Below are 17,900 nucleotides of genomic sequence, written 5' to 3'. Positions count from 1 at the left end.
GTCTTCTACTCTGTGTAGGAAACAACAGCAAACATTATTTCTTTGTCCTCTTCTTTCTATTATTTCCTAATACAGCCTGTTCTAGTTTATCCTTTTCTGTGCTTTCAGAGTAGATGAGCCTACTCAGTGCCTCGACAGTCCCACTGAAGGCACAGAATCCTCCTACACTATTCTGAACTGTGTTGTCAGATGAGAGTCATTGTCATGTTTTGTTTTGTTTTTTCTTACTTTCCTAAGCTGGACTCTGTGCACACTCAAGTGTGATGCTCCTTGTCATGGAAATTGCCTACTGTTTTTTTTTTTTGTCTTCTTCAGAGCCTCAGAGCATTTGTTGAGGGTGACGGCCTTCTACCTCCTTTTGGTGGCCCAGCGTGTTCATGCATTTCCCAGTTCCTGTAGGTGCTTAATAATTGTTGAATGAATGTTTGTAAACTACTGTCTTTGTCTTTAGTAGAGAAACAAGTTACCCAAAACACTCAGAAGGCATTTATAATGCCTTTGTATTATTTTTAAAATATCATTATCATTTTAAAATTATGTGTGTGTATGTGTTGGGGGGGTTATGCATATGAGTATATTGCCACGGAGGCCAGAAAGGGTATTGGAACTTTTTTTTTTTTTAAGATTTATTTATTTATTTATTATGTACACAGAAGAGGGTGCCAGATCTCATTACAGATGGTTGTGAGCCACCATGTGGGTGCTGGGAATTGAACTCAGGACCTTTGGAAGAGCAATCGGTGTTCTTAACCTCTGAGCCATCTCTCCAGCCCCGGTATTGGAACTTTGCAGGCAAGTAGTTATAAGCTACCCTGATAAAAGGTCTGGGAATCTTGAGTCCTCTGCAAGAGCTGTATGTGTTTTTAACCATTTAACCATCTCTCCAGCCCTATGTTGCTTTAAGCATAGTTATTGACTGCTAGATATTAGAAGAATAGGTGTGTACAAACATAGCTTCTGACATGGACTGAACTGAGTATTTTCTAGGAACAGTCACTGCCCTGGTGGACTGGGAAGAATGGGGCTTCCCTTTCTGAGCTAGAGACAGTTTCTGCCCTGAAGGGCCAGGAAGAGGAAGTTCATTCAGTTGCTGAGTGGGCTGTAGCACCCTATGGCTGGATTGGAGGGAACTCACAGGTTGTGGAGTCTACTGATCTGGGATTGTTGTCTACCTACATAATTGTTCTGGTTCCCTGTCGTGAATCTCAAGTGTTCAGGAATGATTGTTGTTTGTACAGGATCCAATGTGATGCTGTCATGAACCACTTCAGGCTGATGGTTTGCAAGTGACCCAGGGAAACAGTTCCACTTGGACGTGTGGCTCGGCTGCTTTTTCCTGTCTTACTAGTTTCCAAGTTCAGGCTGCTTATGTCTTATACTGTGACTGTGAGCTCCAGATCCTCCCTGGGTCTGTCCAAGGCCAGCTCTTGGCTGTGCTTCTGTGGTGTCCTGTCATCTCCTTCCCTGTAGCAGAGTGAGACTCTGGGGTTGCTCCTGAGCTGTGCTGTTTTTGCTTTCAGAGAGGAACCTTACCTAGGCTATCCAGGTGAGCAGGGAGAGTGCCTTAGACCAGCCAGTATGTCCTGAGATAGTCTAGATATCACATGGACGTCATGTAGGTGGTTCAGAGGAGGTGCCTGGGGCTAGTATACATGTTGGACAGATACACATTCATGGTTTTTCAAGTCTCAAGGTGGGCAAAGTCTCCTAGGGGTGAAGCAGATGTGTTCTTGAAATTTTTGAACATGCAAGAAGGACCTGGACAGAGCTTGAGGTATGGGCTGGAAGTTAGGCAAGGAGTAGCTCTTGCTGGGAGCCGTGGTGGCAAGATGCTGCTCCTAGGCACTTAAAGAAGGTGTAGGCGTCTAAAGTGACGCTTGTCTCTTTTTCCTGGCAGCTGCACAGACTTGGGATTGGGACTCCCTAGCTCAGGACTTTGCTTGATTTTACCAGTGCAGAGCCAGATCCCACAGTTTCTGTTGGTGTGATCTGTGCCTCTCAGCTCTGTCCCATGGAACTTCTCACTCTTGAGTGTGGTGTGGCTTCTCCCCTCTTTTTGTGCTATTCACATGGCACTACAGCTCTTTTCTCAACCATCTGACAGGCCAAGCAGAGGCCTTCCCATGTGGAATACCCAGGACTCGTTCTTTTATTACCACCACGTTCTAGTTAGTGTTAGAACTGTAGATGGCTTCAAAATAGAAGGCTACCCAATGTGGTCATCATGTATGGGACTTGACATCCACTAGCCTGGGCAGTGCTTACAGCCTTCCAGGTTGGCACTGGTGCTCAGCCTTGTTCACTAGTTTAGTTGCTGTAGTGACCAAATCCTGTGTGCACAACAGTGCTTCCGAACTAAAGGGCTGTGTAAACTCTGGCCATGTTGTTAAGAAATAAGAATCAAAAGTGAAGGCTGGGCACTGTGGGGCAGGGCTGGCAAGATTGCTCAGTGGGTAAAGGTGCTTGTCATATAAGCCTAACCAACACGAGTTCCAGCCCTGGAACCCATGTAAAGATGGGAGGAGAGAACCAACTCCACAAGTCTGTTCTGTCTTTCACACTCATGTAGTGGCATATATGCACCCCTCATATGTATATATAATAATAAATAATTAAAAAATGATTGTAGGACAATAACAAGGATCCAGAGACTCGTAATTAGACCTGGGCCTCAGAAAATAGTACCTACAGAAACAGAGAAGGGAGCAGAGAAAGAGGATGCTGGGGCAGGGGGAGGTAGTCCCTCAAGAGCTGACCTTCTTTCACTGTGGTGTCTAGACCTGGCACAGGGCTAGAGGAGTTTGGATCTCTTCCTAGGTCGGGTTGCTATTGCTCTAATGAAACACCATGACCAGAAGCAAGTTGGGGAGGAAAGGGTTTATTTGGCTTACACTTGCATGCCACTGTTCATCACTGAAGGAAGTCAGGCCAGAAACTCAAAAAGGGAAGGAACCTGGAGGCAGGAGCTGATGCAGAGGCCATGGAGGGGTGCTGCTTACTGGTTTCCTCCCCATGGCTTGCTCAGCCTGCTTTCTTATAGCCCAGGACCGCCTGCTCTTGGGTGACACCACCCACAATGGGCTAATCAATCACTAATTAAGAAAGTGGACCAGGCATAGTGGCACATACCTTTAATCCCAGCACTTGGGAGGCGGAGGCAGGTGGCAGATCTCTGAGTTTGAGGCCAGCCTGGTCTACATAGTGAGTTACAGGACAACCAGAGCAATATAGTGAGACCTAATCTCAAAAGAGAAAGAAAAAAAGAAAATACCCTAGAGGCTTGCCTACAGCCTGATCTAATGGAGGCATTTTCTTAATTGAGGTTCCCTCCTCTCAGATGACTTTAGCTTGTGTCATTTGATGTAAAATTAGCCAGCACAAATGTCCACTGATTGTGGGGTGATTGTTTCTAACGTATTTCTACCCATTTATTTGAATACCTTATTGGTGATGGCAGCTTTCTAAACTCTGCTGGGGGTAGGGGTGTTTGAGAAGACTGAACTCTCCATTCTCTGCAGTTGTGGATACAGAGACACCAAAGGTCTGGGGCCCTGGGTTAAGGAATGGGATTCTTCTTTAGGACTTTGTGCTGTCTACAAAGGATGATGTCTTACAAGGCCAGGGTGGTGCGAAGAGGGTACAGAATCAGTGGTAACACATTTGGCCCCTGTCTGCTGTAGGCAGTGAGTGCATGAGAGACCAGATTGCAATTGGCTCCTGTCTCTTTTGACATTGGACTTGTGGCATCTTTTTTCTGTGCCTCAGTTTTCTTGTCTGTCATGTGGGCACATTATTCATTAGTCCTGATCCGTAGAATTGTGGTTAAATAGTGTGCTGCCTGAACCAAAGATGAGTGAAAGCTGATTGTCTTTGTTCTGTTGTGGTTACACTGGCACCAGATTTGGCTCATTCCTTAAAGAGAAGGCTGTTGAATCTTTGCTGTCACCTTGATCTTGACTTTGGTTGGAAAGAAGACACACAGAGCTTCCTCCCAATAACTAATGCCACTGTGCTCACAGCCCCCTATTTGGGGTCACCAGATGCTGCATCATCCTAGCTCCATGGCATCTTAGTTTCCTTTGAGCCCACTAAGACCCCAAGACTTCTGTGCTTCCGTCTCACCATCATTCAGGTGATGATGGCAGTCGAAAATGCCTAATATTGCCTCTGTCGTGCACACGTTAATGAGGCTGTCTGTTGGCCCTGGACCTTTGAATGTTATTGTCATCTTGTCAGTGGGCTGTACCTTGGTTGGCATTGTTCTGGAAGGTTCTCCTCTGTGTGTCCTCATCCATCTGGTGATGCTCCAGACTGGATTGTGCATGTCCACTCACCCAATGCTCTCTCTTGTCATAGACAACATCCCTGAGGACCTCAGAGACCCTTTTTACATCGACCAGTATGAGCAGGAGCACATTAAGCCACCCGTCATCAAGCTTCTCCTGTCAAGTGAGCTGTATTGCCGTGTCTGCAGCCTTATCCTAAAAGGGGACCAGGTGGCTACCTTACAAGGACACCAATCTGTCATCCAGGCCCTGTCCCGGAAGGGCATCTATGTGATGGAGAGTGATGACGCCCCTGTGACAGATGCTGACCTCAGCCAGGCACCTATTAAGATGGTACGTCTCTGACAGGCTTTCCTTCTGCTCCCTTGGCTGAGCAGGCAAGACTCAGTGCCCTGCTGTTAGGTGACAGATGGTGAGGTCTGTCCATGTGTATTGGTGGTCGTTAATGACATGCCTGTATTTTAGAGACTGTCATCATTCTGGAAAGAGCAGCTTGCTTTTGGTTCTTCTTACTGTGATGCAATGAAGTGTAAAGATGTAAGTGTAGTGGGGCACACCACTGCAGAGCCTTCCCGTCGGACGGCTGCACTAGCCAGAATCAGTTGCCTGTCCTCAGAGGCTGTGCCTCTTCAGATCAGCCTGACACCTAGCCCACTATGTCCTTGCATTGCTTTTGTTAACTCATTCCCTAGCATTTTGCACGCCATGCCTTTTTTCACTCAGTTTAAGGGTGACATGTTGTGGATGAAGAGAAAGTTCTGAAGAGAATGAAGGTAGGGTGTGGTACAGAGGAGGGTCCTGTTGGCATCCCAGAGCCTTAGGAGGCAGAGGAAGGGTGCAGCCTCTTACCGAAGCTTTTCCAGGTCAACAGAGGAAGCTTATAGTCTACTGGTAAGAGATGAGGACCTTGGACCACTGCTGCAGTCTGGAACAGTGCCCAGCCAGTGTTATCCTTTGCGGGGAAGCTGAGGCAGAAAGTTTTCTTGCATTGGGACCCATAAGAGGTTTAGGGTACTGACTGCTGCCTCTGTCCCCAGAGTGCCCACATGGCAATGGTGGATGCCCTGATGATGGCCTATACTGTGGAGATGATCAGCATTGAGAAGGTGGTGGCCAGTGTCAAGCGATTCTCTACATTCAGCGCCTCAAAAGAACTTCCGTATGACCTCGAGGATGCCATGGTATTCTGGATCAATAAGGTAAATGCCTGTCTAGCTCTCTTCTTGATGGAGAGCTGCCTGCTTTTTGTTCCCCGTGCTGGAACCTAGCTATTAGAGCTTGTTTAGGACTGCATGATACTGTATCCAGCTGGGTGTCCAGTAGAGTAGCAGACAGTCCTTACTCCTGGGCACTGAGAGTAGAGCAAAAAAATAGGTTTGTGTGTGGACATGCACATGTGTGGTTACAGCTAATGAGGTGTCATTTTTATCTGAGATACTTGTGTATAGTACTTGTTCACGATCTTTGCCAATAACTATTGGGGAGGAGTCAAGTTTCTTGTGTATTCCTGTGTTTGAGTGCTTGGTTGATTTTATCAGTGTGTACATGTGTATACACATGTATTCATGTGGGAGTACAGATGTGCACATGCCACGACATGCCTGTGGAAGAAAACCTCAGGGGTTGGTTCTTGTTTTCCACCTTGTTTGAGACAAAGTCTTTGGAACTCCACCTCCCATTTTGCTGTAGGAACACTGAAATTTCAAACGCTTGCTACTGTGTTTGGGGTTACATGCTGTGCTGGCTAGTTTTAGGACATCTTGGCACAAGCTAGAGTCATTTTGGAAGAGGTGACCTCACTTGAAAAAATACCCCCACTAGATTGGCCTGTGGACAAGCTTCTAGTGCATTTTCTTGATTGATGATTAATGTGGGAGGGACCACCTGTGCTGGTGGTCCTTGGTGCTATAAGAAAGCAGGCTGAGGAAGCCAAGGAGAGCCAGCCAGTAGGTAGCCTTCCTCCAATGGCCTCTGCTTTGTTCTTGCCTCCAGGTTCTTGCCTTCACTTCCTTCAATGATGTACTATTACCTGGAAGTGTAAGAGGAAGTAAATACTTTCCTCCCCAAGTTGCTTTTGATCATGGTGTTTTATCACAGCAATAGAAACTGTAACTGAAACACATGGTTTTGGGGGATCTGATTTGGTTCTTCATGCTTACTTAGCAAGTACTTTACCTACCTACTGAGCCCCCTGTCTTAGTTAGCCTTTCTATTGCTGTGAAGAGACACCATGACCACAGCAACTTTTTTTTATTTTTATTTTTATTTATTAAGAAATTTTCTGCTCACCCTACATACCATCCACAGATCCCATCTCCTCCCTCCTCCCTCCTTCCTCCTCCCACCCCACAGCTCTCCCTCCCAAGCCACCCCACATCCCCACATCCCCCAAATCAAGGTCTCCCATGGAGAGTCAGCAGAGCCCGGCACACTGAGCCTAGGCAGGTCCAAGCCCCTCCCCACTGCACCAAGGCCCATAGCAACTCTTATAAAGGAAAACATTTATTTGGGGTGACTTAAAGTTTCAAAGGTTTAGAACCATTATTATCATGGTGTGACATGGTGGCATGCAGGCAGACATGGTGCTGGAGAAGGAGCTGAGTGTTGACATCCTGACTTGCAGGCAACAGGAAGTGGTCTGTCTCATTGGGCATATCTTGAGCGTATATAAGACCTCAAAGCTCACCTCCAGTGATACACTTCCTCCAGCAAGGCCATACTTATTCCAACAAAGCCACACCTCCTAATAGTGCCACTCCCTATGAGCTTATGGGGGCAAATTACTTTTCAAACTATCCCCTGCCCCCCCCCCCCTTTTTTTTTGAGAAAGATAACCCAGGTTGGCCTCGAACTTGTTATGTAGCTGAGGATGACTGTGAACTCTGATTCTCCTGCCTCCCAGGTCTTGGGGCAGACATACAAACATACACCATCATGTCAGGCTACATCCATATTTCAAATAGACACTGTATTTTTGTCTTCTGATTTGTCCCTGGTAGACATACGTGCTGATTTGAGATTATGAAAATTATGCACACTGCCACATAGCTCTCCATCCCTGTCCCTTGTTCTTGGGTCACAGACACATTGGCACTCTACTGTTAGACTTTAAACTGTGTCTTGGTATCTGCTTATCCAGCCATATTCCCACTCTAGGATACTTTGTTTTTTTTTTTTTTGCTTCAGTTTTCATAAACATCTCTTTCTTTCTTATTTAATATTTCTGTTTGTATTTCATGGTTTTCTATTTCTTTAGCATTTCCATGGCAACTTACAATCCTTATTTATGTGCCCCCCCTCCCCCCATGGCTTTCTGGTTGTTGCTAGATTGTAGGCTTTTTCCTTGGTCAGAGTCATTAGATGCAGTGTGTGCTTCTGGCTAAATGTTCTCCCCACTCTGCATCCAGGGTGAATTGCCTAGCATCCAGCAAAGATGGAGCTCTTTTGCAGCCTTCACTACATTTGTGTGTTCTTAGAGTCCTCTATACAACTTCACAGGAGCCTCACAAGCTTCAGCATTGAGGTCTGTATAGCGTATTGAGTTTCTTTCCTTGTGGCATCCCTCTGGGACCCTATATTCCACTAGCTTAGATAGTGGTAGCCTACTCTGCCTGCATTTCTGCCATTCTGAACTCCTTTTCTCCTCCTAACTTGAGGTATAGTCGATACATCCTTTCTGCAGAGCCCCACCCCGATCTGATTGTGCATCTTGGGTAGACAGTCTGTCTGACACAGGACTACAGCTGAGCAAGTGGTATCATTCTGGTTCTCTGTGCTGAAGGTGACCTGAATCATCAATGGTGGTCACTTAGGGTTTCCTTATCTCCTAAGTGATCTGGGTTGTACCATGGTCCATCTTTCTGGGGCTCATTTAACTTTCTGGTGTGTGTGATATGCATGTATGTGTTTGCATGTGTATACATGTGTATATGTGCATTGGCATGAGTACATGTGGAAGCAAGAGTTCAAAAGTTGTAAATATCTTGCCATCCAGGTTTTTTTTAAGTAGGGGCTCACACTGAATGGACTGCTCCCTAATTGGCTAGAGTGCATGGCCATTAGTCTAGGTCATCCTATTTCCATCTCAAGTGTTGAGATTTGTTTATTTATTTATTGGTTGGTGCTGGGGTTCTGAACTCAAGTCTTCATGCTTGCGTAGCTAGCGCTTTACCTCCTGAGTCTACGTCTCCAAGATTTTACTGATGCCTGTGGTTTAAAACTCACTCGACTGAAACATAACTTACATGCCACATATGGACATGGTTCCTTGCATTTTAACAAGTGATGCCATCCTTTAAATAGCCAATTCTGTCATTCTCAGAATGCTGCCTTGGGCTCCTTTGCAGTTAGCCCTTCCCCCAGGCCAGGCTCATACCCATCTCCTTTTGTCTGTCTGTCTGTCTATCTATATTTTATGTGCATTGTGTTTTGTCTGCATGTATATCTGTGAGGGTGTTGGAATTCCTGGAACTGAAGTTACAGACAGTTGTGAGCTGCCATGTGGGTGCTGGGAATTGAACCCAGGTCCTCTGGAGGAGCAGTCAGTACTCTTAACCACTGAGCCATCTCTCCACTGCCCCCCCCCCCCCCCCCCCCCCCCCCCGTCTGCTTTCTTATTGGGGTTAGTTTTGCTTCATCCAGGTTTTGCTTAAAATGTTCTTGCATTTGACTTCTTTTACTGCACCAAATGTATCTATAAATAGTTTGGTTCTGTTTATGCCTTGTAGAATTTCTTTATATGACTGTGTCATGATTTGTTTGTCATTCTTCTGCTGAGGGACATCTCAGTGCTTTCCAGTTTTTGAATAAAGATCCTGGGGCATTTGCATGTATGTCCCTAGATGCTAATACTCTTTCTTTGAGTGAGTACTTAGTATCATTGCTGGGTCAGATGAGTGTATTTTTTTTTTTTTTTTTTTTTTGGTTTTTCGAGACAGGGTTTCTCTGTGTAGCTTTGCGCCTCTGCTGGAACTCACTTGGTAGCCCAGGCTGGCCTCAAACTCACAGAGATCCGCCTGGCTCTGCCTCCCAAGTGCTGGGATTAAAGGAGTGTGCCACCCCCGCCCACCCAGATGAGTGTATTTTAACATACTTGATTAAGTTGTTTTGTTTTTGACAGGGTCTCACTATGTAGACCAGGCTGGCCTCAGTCTCACCAACTGCCTGTGACACCAAGTGCAGAGATTAAAGACCTATTTCACACCCAGTATTTAGTTAAGTCTTAAGAAAAAAACTGCTAGAATATTTTCTAAGTGGACACCTTTTTAAATTCAGGGACAGGGTAGGAATCTTTTGGCTTTGACTGTTAATCAGTTCTTGATCAGTTGGTCTTTGATTTAGGACATTTGTGTGGTTGTGTAGTAGAATCTCCAGATGTTTATATTTTTGCAAGTTCTTGTTTGAATATTTTACACAACTTTTATTAATTTGTTTTTTTGTATGTTTGAGATAGGGTCTTACTTTGTAGCTAAAGCTAGCTTGGAACTCTATGAATCCTAAGCTGGCCTTGAACTTTTGATCTTCCTGCCTTAGTCTCTTGAATGTTGTGATTACAAGTGAGTGATACCATTCTTGGTTTAAACCAGTTCTTAATTGGGTTCTTTGTCTTAATCTAGTTGCACGAATATGTGTACCTTGTTAGGAATGTATGTTGTGACTTTCTTTTCTTTTACCATTTCTTAGTAATTGCTGTCCCAAAGCGAAGGTTTCTAGGATTTTGAAGCCTAGTTTACATTCTTTCTTGCTAAGTGATTTCTGCCCTGCTCCAAGATTCAAGGATTTGCTCCCTTGCTTCTTCCTAAGTGGTTTGGTGTTCTTTGCTCTTGCCTTGAGCTTTCTGATGTACCTTGAGGTTATTCACTGTGCAAGAAGCAGGGAAGGGAAGAAATCTACCTGCTTTGTGCACAGAGAGCAGTTAGAGACTCCCCATAGCAGAGATTTTTCTGCTGTAGGCCGCAGGAATATATCATAAGAACTCAGCTGGTTATGGCAAAGTCACTACCTGGAGGGATCAGGGAATTCCTCCAGAGGAAGCCAAATCCCAAGGAATTTTTGGTGTTACTTGGCTTGTTATATATCAGCTGTATTCTGTTATGAAAATCATGTGTGCCTTCATAGCTTTCCGAATCAACTTTTCCTTAAGAAGGGCTAACAGTGTGGACTGATCACTCTCTGGACATACACATTCCAGGTATTTGGAGAACATCCTCAGGAAAGGCTTTCTCTGGAATCAGATTATCTCCCTTGGCCACTTTCAAGGACTAGCAGTAATAACAGTCCACATGCAAGTCTCCTGATTTAAGGCAAATTCCACAAGGAGACACTGCCTAGGTCAGGTGGATGTTCAGTAATAGCGTTACACAATTTAGCTCAGACCCTCCTTTCTTACAGCCTTACTATCTTTATGGACCTCTAACTCCTTACCTAACCACTTCTAGAAATAGTTAGATAACCTTCTGCGCTGACAGCTATGCTCGGCCAGAACCCCAGTTCAAGCCTCCCTGTAATTATCGTCATTGGCAGCATCCGGCCAGGTCCATCCCCAGATGGAGGAAAGTACCTTATCAGAGTTACCTCTGTACTTTCTAAGAACAGACTTAAGCATCCAGGCTACCTGTTTGAGAAGGCCTGGCGGATGTGCCAATTAAGCCTTACTTCCTCCTTTCCCAAACCTTACCTTTAGTTCCAGATCTCCCTTTAACTATCACCAGAGGCATCTAGTGGTACACAGGTTGCCTAGCGACTGAGCACACTTTCCCCCACCCTGGGGTTGCAAACAATAATTAATGGTTATTGCCTCTTAATGTGATTCTTATCACCCCTCCCGTTTGACCCTGGAAGCCTGGCTTTGCACGGCTAAGGGAATACTGCTTGTAAGTGTATATATATATACCAGGACTTCCAGGGCATGGAGGGACAGAGAAGGAAAAAGAGAATGGAAGAACTAGATGGGTAAGAACTTGAGAAGAACAACCTGAGACAGGGAAGAACTAGATTGAAGGGCTAGAAAAGAGTACTAGAGGAACGAGATGGAAGATGAGGAAGAGTCAGATGGGAAAGTCCTAGCTGGGTAAGAACAAGGTGAAAAGGACCTAGATGAGGCAGCATTAAGATAGAACTTAAGAGGGAACAGTAGATAAACAGAGAGAAATCAGGCAAGAAAGGAGCTAGGCATGGGAACAGAACTGAAGCTGCGTATATGTGGATGTTATGCCAGAGGAATTAAAGCAAGTGGACTATAGAGCTCGGTGTGCTGAGATTGTATTTCCTGAAAATAGTCCTCGCTGTTAGTAGTTCTCTCTCCTGAGCCCCTGGGATGTATAATATTGAGGCTGGTCCCTCTAATATTATACAAGATTTTTCTTTTTTCTCTGCATGTTACTGTGGCAGTGGCTCTGTTGGGTCCCATTTGAGCTGCACATGTGAGTCTGTCTCAAGATGTTCCTTCTCCATTGAACTATGTGACTAGTTCCATGGTAACTTGAGGTGAGTGTAGCTTATACAGACAGTAGTCTGTAATAATAACTTGAATTTAGATAATACATGTCTTTGAACTGGATCCTTTTTTATTAAAGAAAGAATTGTTTTAGCTCTAGTAGCTTGTCTGCATGTCCTCGAGTTTTTAGAATCAACCTGTTGGTTTCTACAAAAAGCACTTGTAGGGATTTTGATTGGAGTGCATTGAAACTAGATCAGTTTGAGGGGCGTTTGAAGTACCCTGTTGAGGAGTGCAGTCCATTGTCATACTTTTGTTCATGAAATTTATCCCCAGCATTTCAGTGTTTTGAGTGTGTGTTTCTTAATTCCATTTTCAGTTGCTTGTTGCTAGTCTGCAGAAACACAGTTAAATAAAAACAACAACAACAACAAAAAAAACCTTTCCCTTATGGAATCGGTTAGGACCTCTTGTAGAATATGGAGAAGTGGGAGAAGAAAGCATTCTGTTTGTCCCTAATCCTCAGGACCCAGATAGTGGTCTGCTATTTTTACTCTAGTGCATTTCCCCCCCTTGTTTTGATATTAGGACGATACTGGCTCAAAAAAGATATTGGGATGTTTTCCTTTTTCTGTTCTGTGCAGTAACTTGAATATGATTGGTTTCATTTCCATTCTGAAACCTTTGGACTTGCTGGTGAAGCCATCTGGGCTTGGAGTTGTATATGGGTTTAGTTGTGAAAACTTCTATATATACTTTAAGTTATTTAGATTTTCTGTCTAATTTTGTGTCAGTTTTGGTATTTGTAGCTTTCACAGAGTTCATTTTAAGTTGTTGAATTTATTAGCATAAACTTTATTGATTTTTTTTTTTTTTTAACTTTTTGGATAAATATATCTGCAGTCTGTAGTGACCCTGTCTTCATTTTCTGATACTGATCATCCTTTCTTCCTTGTTTTTTTTTCTGGTTTACCAACTTTATTAATCATCTTCAGAACATTACATGTCTCTGCTATTTAATATTTATTTTTTCTTTACCTTTTTTTTTTAAATTTATTTTACTCTCCTTTTGTTTTTATTTCATCTTAAATTTATTTATTTGTTTTTGTTTTTGTTTTTGTTTTTTGAGACAGGATTTCTCTGTGTTAAACAGCCCTAGCTGTCCTGGAACTTGCTTTGTAGACTAGGCTGGCCTCCAACTCACAGAGATCTACCTGCCTTCTGAGCATTGGGATCAAAGGTACGTGCCACCATGCCTGTCTTTCGCACAACCATGCCTGGCTTACCTTAAATTTATTTATTTAGAGACAGGTTCTAATTCTTTAGCCCAAGCTGCCCTTTGAGTTCCCAGCATTTCTCCTGTCTTAGCCTCAGTGTTCCCCTCTTGAATGTTGTTACTGGCATATAGCAACTGAGCATGTTTGTGCGGTGATGTTCCAGCACCATGTAATGGTCGGATCCAGTTAGCACATCCATCATCTCAAGCATTCATCATCTTTATGATGAGAGCAGACAAACCTTGTTTCTAGGGGCTGGGCAAGTAGCACAGTGGCAGAATGCTTGTCTAGTATGCAGGAAGCCTTGGGTTCTAGTCTCAGCACTAAAAACAAAAGCAAAATAAAATGTTTCAGCTATTGGAAGCATTGCACTCTGTCTTCATACATTGTTAAGGTAGAAAGCTAATTCATTCAAACTTGTCTTGCTTGTCGTCTGTGAGGCTACGAGGTGGTGCCTTCCCTCCGTCTCATATACTTGAGTATGTTGTACTTCATTCCCTGTAAAATATTTTGTTTCACTTGTGGTTTCTTGTTTTATCAGTGGATTATCTGAAAAGACTTGTTTGATTTTTAATATTTGGAGGGAATTCATTCCAGAGACAGCTTTGTATTTGGGGTTTTATTTTGTTAAGATTTATTTTTATTGTTTTTATTGTGTGTATGCTGGGGGTGGGGAGTGGGGCTTGTGCATGTGAATGCAGGTACCTGCTGAGGCCAGAGGTGTAGGATCCCCTGGAGCTGGAGTTACAGGTGGTTGTGAGCCACCCTAGGTGGGTGCTAGGAACCAAACTCAGATTCTTTGAAGAGCAATATGTGCTGTGAACTGGAGAGTCATGTCTCCAGGCCCTGCTTTTTGATTTCTGGTTGAATTTGGTGGTGTGGTTTGAATCCTGGGGTGACTGAGTCCCACTGGCAGCTGGTGGTACCTGTATGTGTTGCATTCTTCCTGCTCCTGGGCCTGAGGGTTGTTCTCTGGGGGAACATGCCCTGCAGCACTGTCTGTTTCATGCTTCCTTCTGTCTGTCTGCTCTGCGCTCCATAGGTTCAAAGTCTCTTATCAGGGTTTGAATATTTATGATTAACCCAGTCTTTAAGCTGTGTCTATCACCAGTGGTAAATAGCTCTTGTCCCCAGAGGTTTCTGCATTTAGAACCTAGTATTTTTACAGCTGCCTGTGAGCAGTATTGGCGTGCCTATGCTATACCTCTTTAATTCTTTGTATTTGTTTTGTGTGTGTGTGTGTGTGTGTGTGTGTGTGTGTGCGCGCGTGCACGTGCACATGTATGTGCGTGTATCTCACTATATAGCCTGGCTTGCATAGTCTCATTATGTAGACCAATCTGTTCCCAAACTCACAGTACCTGCCAGCCTTTGCCTCATGAATGCTGGTATTAAATGTGTGCACAGCATACCCAGCCCTTTTACTCTGCTGTCTTCTTCCTATTTAAGTGGATTCTTGAGCACACTGTAGTTTGCCATCCTCATTTATTCATTTGATAGCCTCTGCTTTATCATTAGAGACTAGACCAGTAAGAGTTGTGTGATTGTCCATGTGGCTGAATTCTACCATCTGGCCTGATGTCTGGTTTTTTCATCTTTTTTTTTTTTTTTTTTTTTTTTTTAACTTTCCATCCTTTCTTTCTTTGGGTTACTTGAAGTTCTCCAATATTTCATAGGGGTTGCTGTAGGTTATGACGTGCATTGTTAGGTTGCCCGGGGCTACTGTGACCAGAGTGATGTGTTCATGGTAATAGGAGACATATTTTTCTCCTAGGACTTTTGTCGTTGTCGAATTCATTTTGTGGCAGCCCCACCCAGTTATGTTCTTTCTACTTTCAACAGTCATTTGTTTATTTTGTTTTTTGTTATTTTGTACTAGCTGTGGTTGTTGCTGTGGAGGCTGGTGCTGACCAATGCTTTCTGGTCCTTGTGCCCTCCCTGATTGTGAAGGACTAGCAGTTCACAGTGACTATGCAGTGTCCACACTGCAAAAAGATAAGAGATTCTTGATATATTAAGGACATATTTTTTAAAGGACATTTTTGTGTATGTATGGGGTTGGGGGGAACATGTGTGTATTTTAAGTGAAAGTACACAATGAGACCAGAGGAAGATGTCTGTTTTCTTCTCTTCTTTCCTTATCCCCATGACACAGAGTTTCTCACTGAACCTGAAATTCACCATTTTTTTGGCTAGACTGGTTGGCCTGTAGTGATCCTCTTCTCTTTGCCACCCACAGTGTTGGGGCCACAGGTGCACATAGTCATGCTCAGCTTTTAAAAAAAAATTACATTTTGTCTGTCTGTATATACAAGTATGTGTGCTATACTCATGGTGCCATGTTGGAGGTCAGAGGACAACTTGTGGAAGTTGATTCTCTAATTCTACTGTGTGGGTCCCAGGGATTGAACTCAAATTATCAGGCTTTGTAGCAAGTACCTTTACTCACTGAGCCTTCTTGCCAATCAGCTTCCACCTCCCCCATCTTTTAACACTGGGACTCACTGGACCAGCTTCCCAGCATATACATACATATATATATATGTATGTATATATTTACTTTTGGTTTGTTTGCTAATTGATTCGATTGATTGATTGATTGACAAAATCTCTATAACCCTGGCTGTTCTGGAGCTCACTCTGTAGACCAGGCAAATCTCAAACTCACAGAGATCTGCCTGCCTTTGCCTCCCAAGTGCTTGGATTAAAGGTGTGTACAACCTCACCTGGCCTGTATTTATATTTTGAATGGGGTATCACATATTCCAGGCTAGTCTCATACTGGTTATTGCTATGTAGTTGCAGTTGAACCTGAACCACTAATCCTCTTGCCTCTACACTCCAAGGGTTACACCTAGTTTTATGTGGTGCTGAGAATTGAACCTAGGGTCTTGTGAATATTAGACACTCTACAGACTGAGTTACACCAACCCCTTCCCTTTTTTAAGGGACAGGATTTTGCTATTTATTCTAGGCTGGCCTGGAGCTCACTATGTAGCTCAGACTGGGCCTCAAGCTTTCAGCAGTCTTACCTCAGACTCCCAATGTTATTTATTTGTCAGTGTTATTTACCAGGCTCAAGAAAACATGAGGTACAACGGAACCTACCTAGAAGAGTTTTTTTATTAGGGAAGAGAAAGAGTGGAGGTGGGTAGACCTACCGAAAAGAAAGGTGCTGGGGGTGGGGGGATGTGTGCTACCTCTGGTGAGAGGGAGAAAGCGGGAAGTGGGTAGAGCCTGCTTTGATAGGTCACCTTGTGCATACCTACGTATATGGCTTATGTGGCTACGCCACACATGCACATAGATTACCTGATCACACTGCATGCAGAATATGTGACCACGCATGCACAGGTAGGTTACGTAGGACATAAGGCCCTGGAGTGACTAAGCATTTTGCCTGACTGCTGACAGCACATGCAAGGTCATGTGACTCCGGAAGTGGCTAGGAATACTAATACCCAAGTGCTGGGATAGCTTTGTGCACTACCTTGCCTAGCTTAGCTTTGCTCTTGTGTAATCTTAGCAGTGTCTCAGATTTCTAGGTGTCCCTGGTCCCATTTGGAGCTGACTGCACTTGCACATTGCCAGCTGCATTTTCCCACCCGCCTGGTAACTCTCATAGTGATTGTTATAGACTGGGTATGATTTCACTGAGCCTTGGCTTCCTGGAAAACACTTAATAGACTTTTTTTCAGGTCCTACAGCTGGATATAGACAGTGGTTAGCAGTCTCTGTCTTTGGATGAAGATGTTGCTTCTTGATTGCAGGGTGGGCATTGGGGGCTGAGATGACAGTTTTTGTCCCAATTATGTTTTTAAGGTTAGTACTGACTCTTATGGTCAGCCCTACTTCCCCCTCAGAAGATGGGGTGTGTGTCTCATATCCTCCCACCCCCTGCCCGTCTGTCTCTCAAGCCCACTCCGGGGCTAGCTGGTGTGCTCTCCCCTGCGCTTTCTGGGCCACATGGCTCACAGTAGATGCTTGGTTTGCTTTGCCATGGTTATTCTCCTTGATTTTGAAAAATAATGTATGTTTTCCTTTAAAATGCCCATTCTATCAAAAATTTGAAATTAATTTACATTTTAGGCACAAAGATAGGATTTTATGTAGTACTTTTTAAATGGTTTTGCTTTCTTTCACTGTGTATCTGAGAAGGACCTTAAACTTCTGATCTTTCTGCCTGCACCTCCCAAGTTCCGAGACTACAGGCATGAGCCACTTCACCCAGGTTTTGTTAGTGGCTTTACTCTCTTTTAAAAATCTGACTGTTGGGTTGGTGAGATGGCTTATCAGATAAGGATACTTGCTGCCAAGCCCGCCGACTGGAGTTTGGTCCTATCTGCATGGTAGAAGGAGAGAACTGCTTCCTGCAAATTGTCTTCTGACCTCCACATGTGTACTGTGGCACTGTGAGCACAAGTACATGCACACACATAGAGATTGACAGACAGACAGACAACCCAACTGACTATGTGCACCTGTGGCCTTGCCCTGGGTGGGGCAGAGGTAAGCGGTTGTGAGCCGCCATGTGAGTGCTGGAAATGAAGCCCAGGTCCTCTGTAAAAACAAGCGCTTTTAACCACTGAGCTGTCTGCAGCCCCTTTATCTTAGCTTTAAAGAGATTTTCTACTTCTTGATGTTACGTCATTCACATATTGTATTTTTGTTTGTTGATGAACCACTCAGTACTGCACATTTTCACCTGACTGTCACTCTGACCACTCCTCCAAGTATTAATGTGTATTTTTACAAAGTCTGCTATTGCACAAATTAAGAAATTATATTGTGTGTGTGCATGATGGATGTGTGGGTGCACATGTCGGCATTCTGTAGTCAGAGAACAACTCTGTGGAACTTGTTCTCTCCTTCTGTCTTTATGTGGGTTCTGGGGATAGAACT

The 17,900-nt window shown here is 44.0% G+C and overlaps 1 protein-coding gene across 1 annotated transcript in view; it reads left to right on the top strand.

Moving 5' to 3' along the window:
- The window catches only part of Camsap1 (calmodulin regulated spectrin associated protein 1), a 69,452-nt gene that overhangs the window by 17,144 nt on the left and 34,408 nt on the right, over window positions 1–17,900 (top strand). The window contains exons 2-3 of the mRNA XM_059260323.1: window positions 4,357–4,619; window positions 5,324–5,485. Of these exons, the coding sequence (XP_059116306.1) occupies window positions 4,357–4,619; window positions 5,324–5,485 (425 nt within the window). The remainder of the gene's footprint in view (window positions 1–4,356; window positions 4,620–5,323; window positions 5,486–17,900) is intronic.

Source organism: Peromyscus eremicus, chromosome 4 (genome assembly GCF_949786415.1).
Source record: "Peromyscus eremicus chromosome 4, PerEre_H2_v1, whole genome shotgun sequence".
Classification (NCBI taxonomy): domain Eukaryota; kingdom Metazoa; phylum Chordata; class Mammalia; order Rodentia; family Cricetidae; genus Peromyscus; species Peromyscus eremicus.
This window is presented reverse-complemented; position numbering and strand designations above follow the sequence as displayed.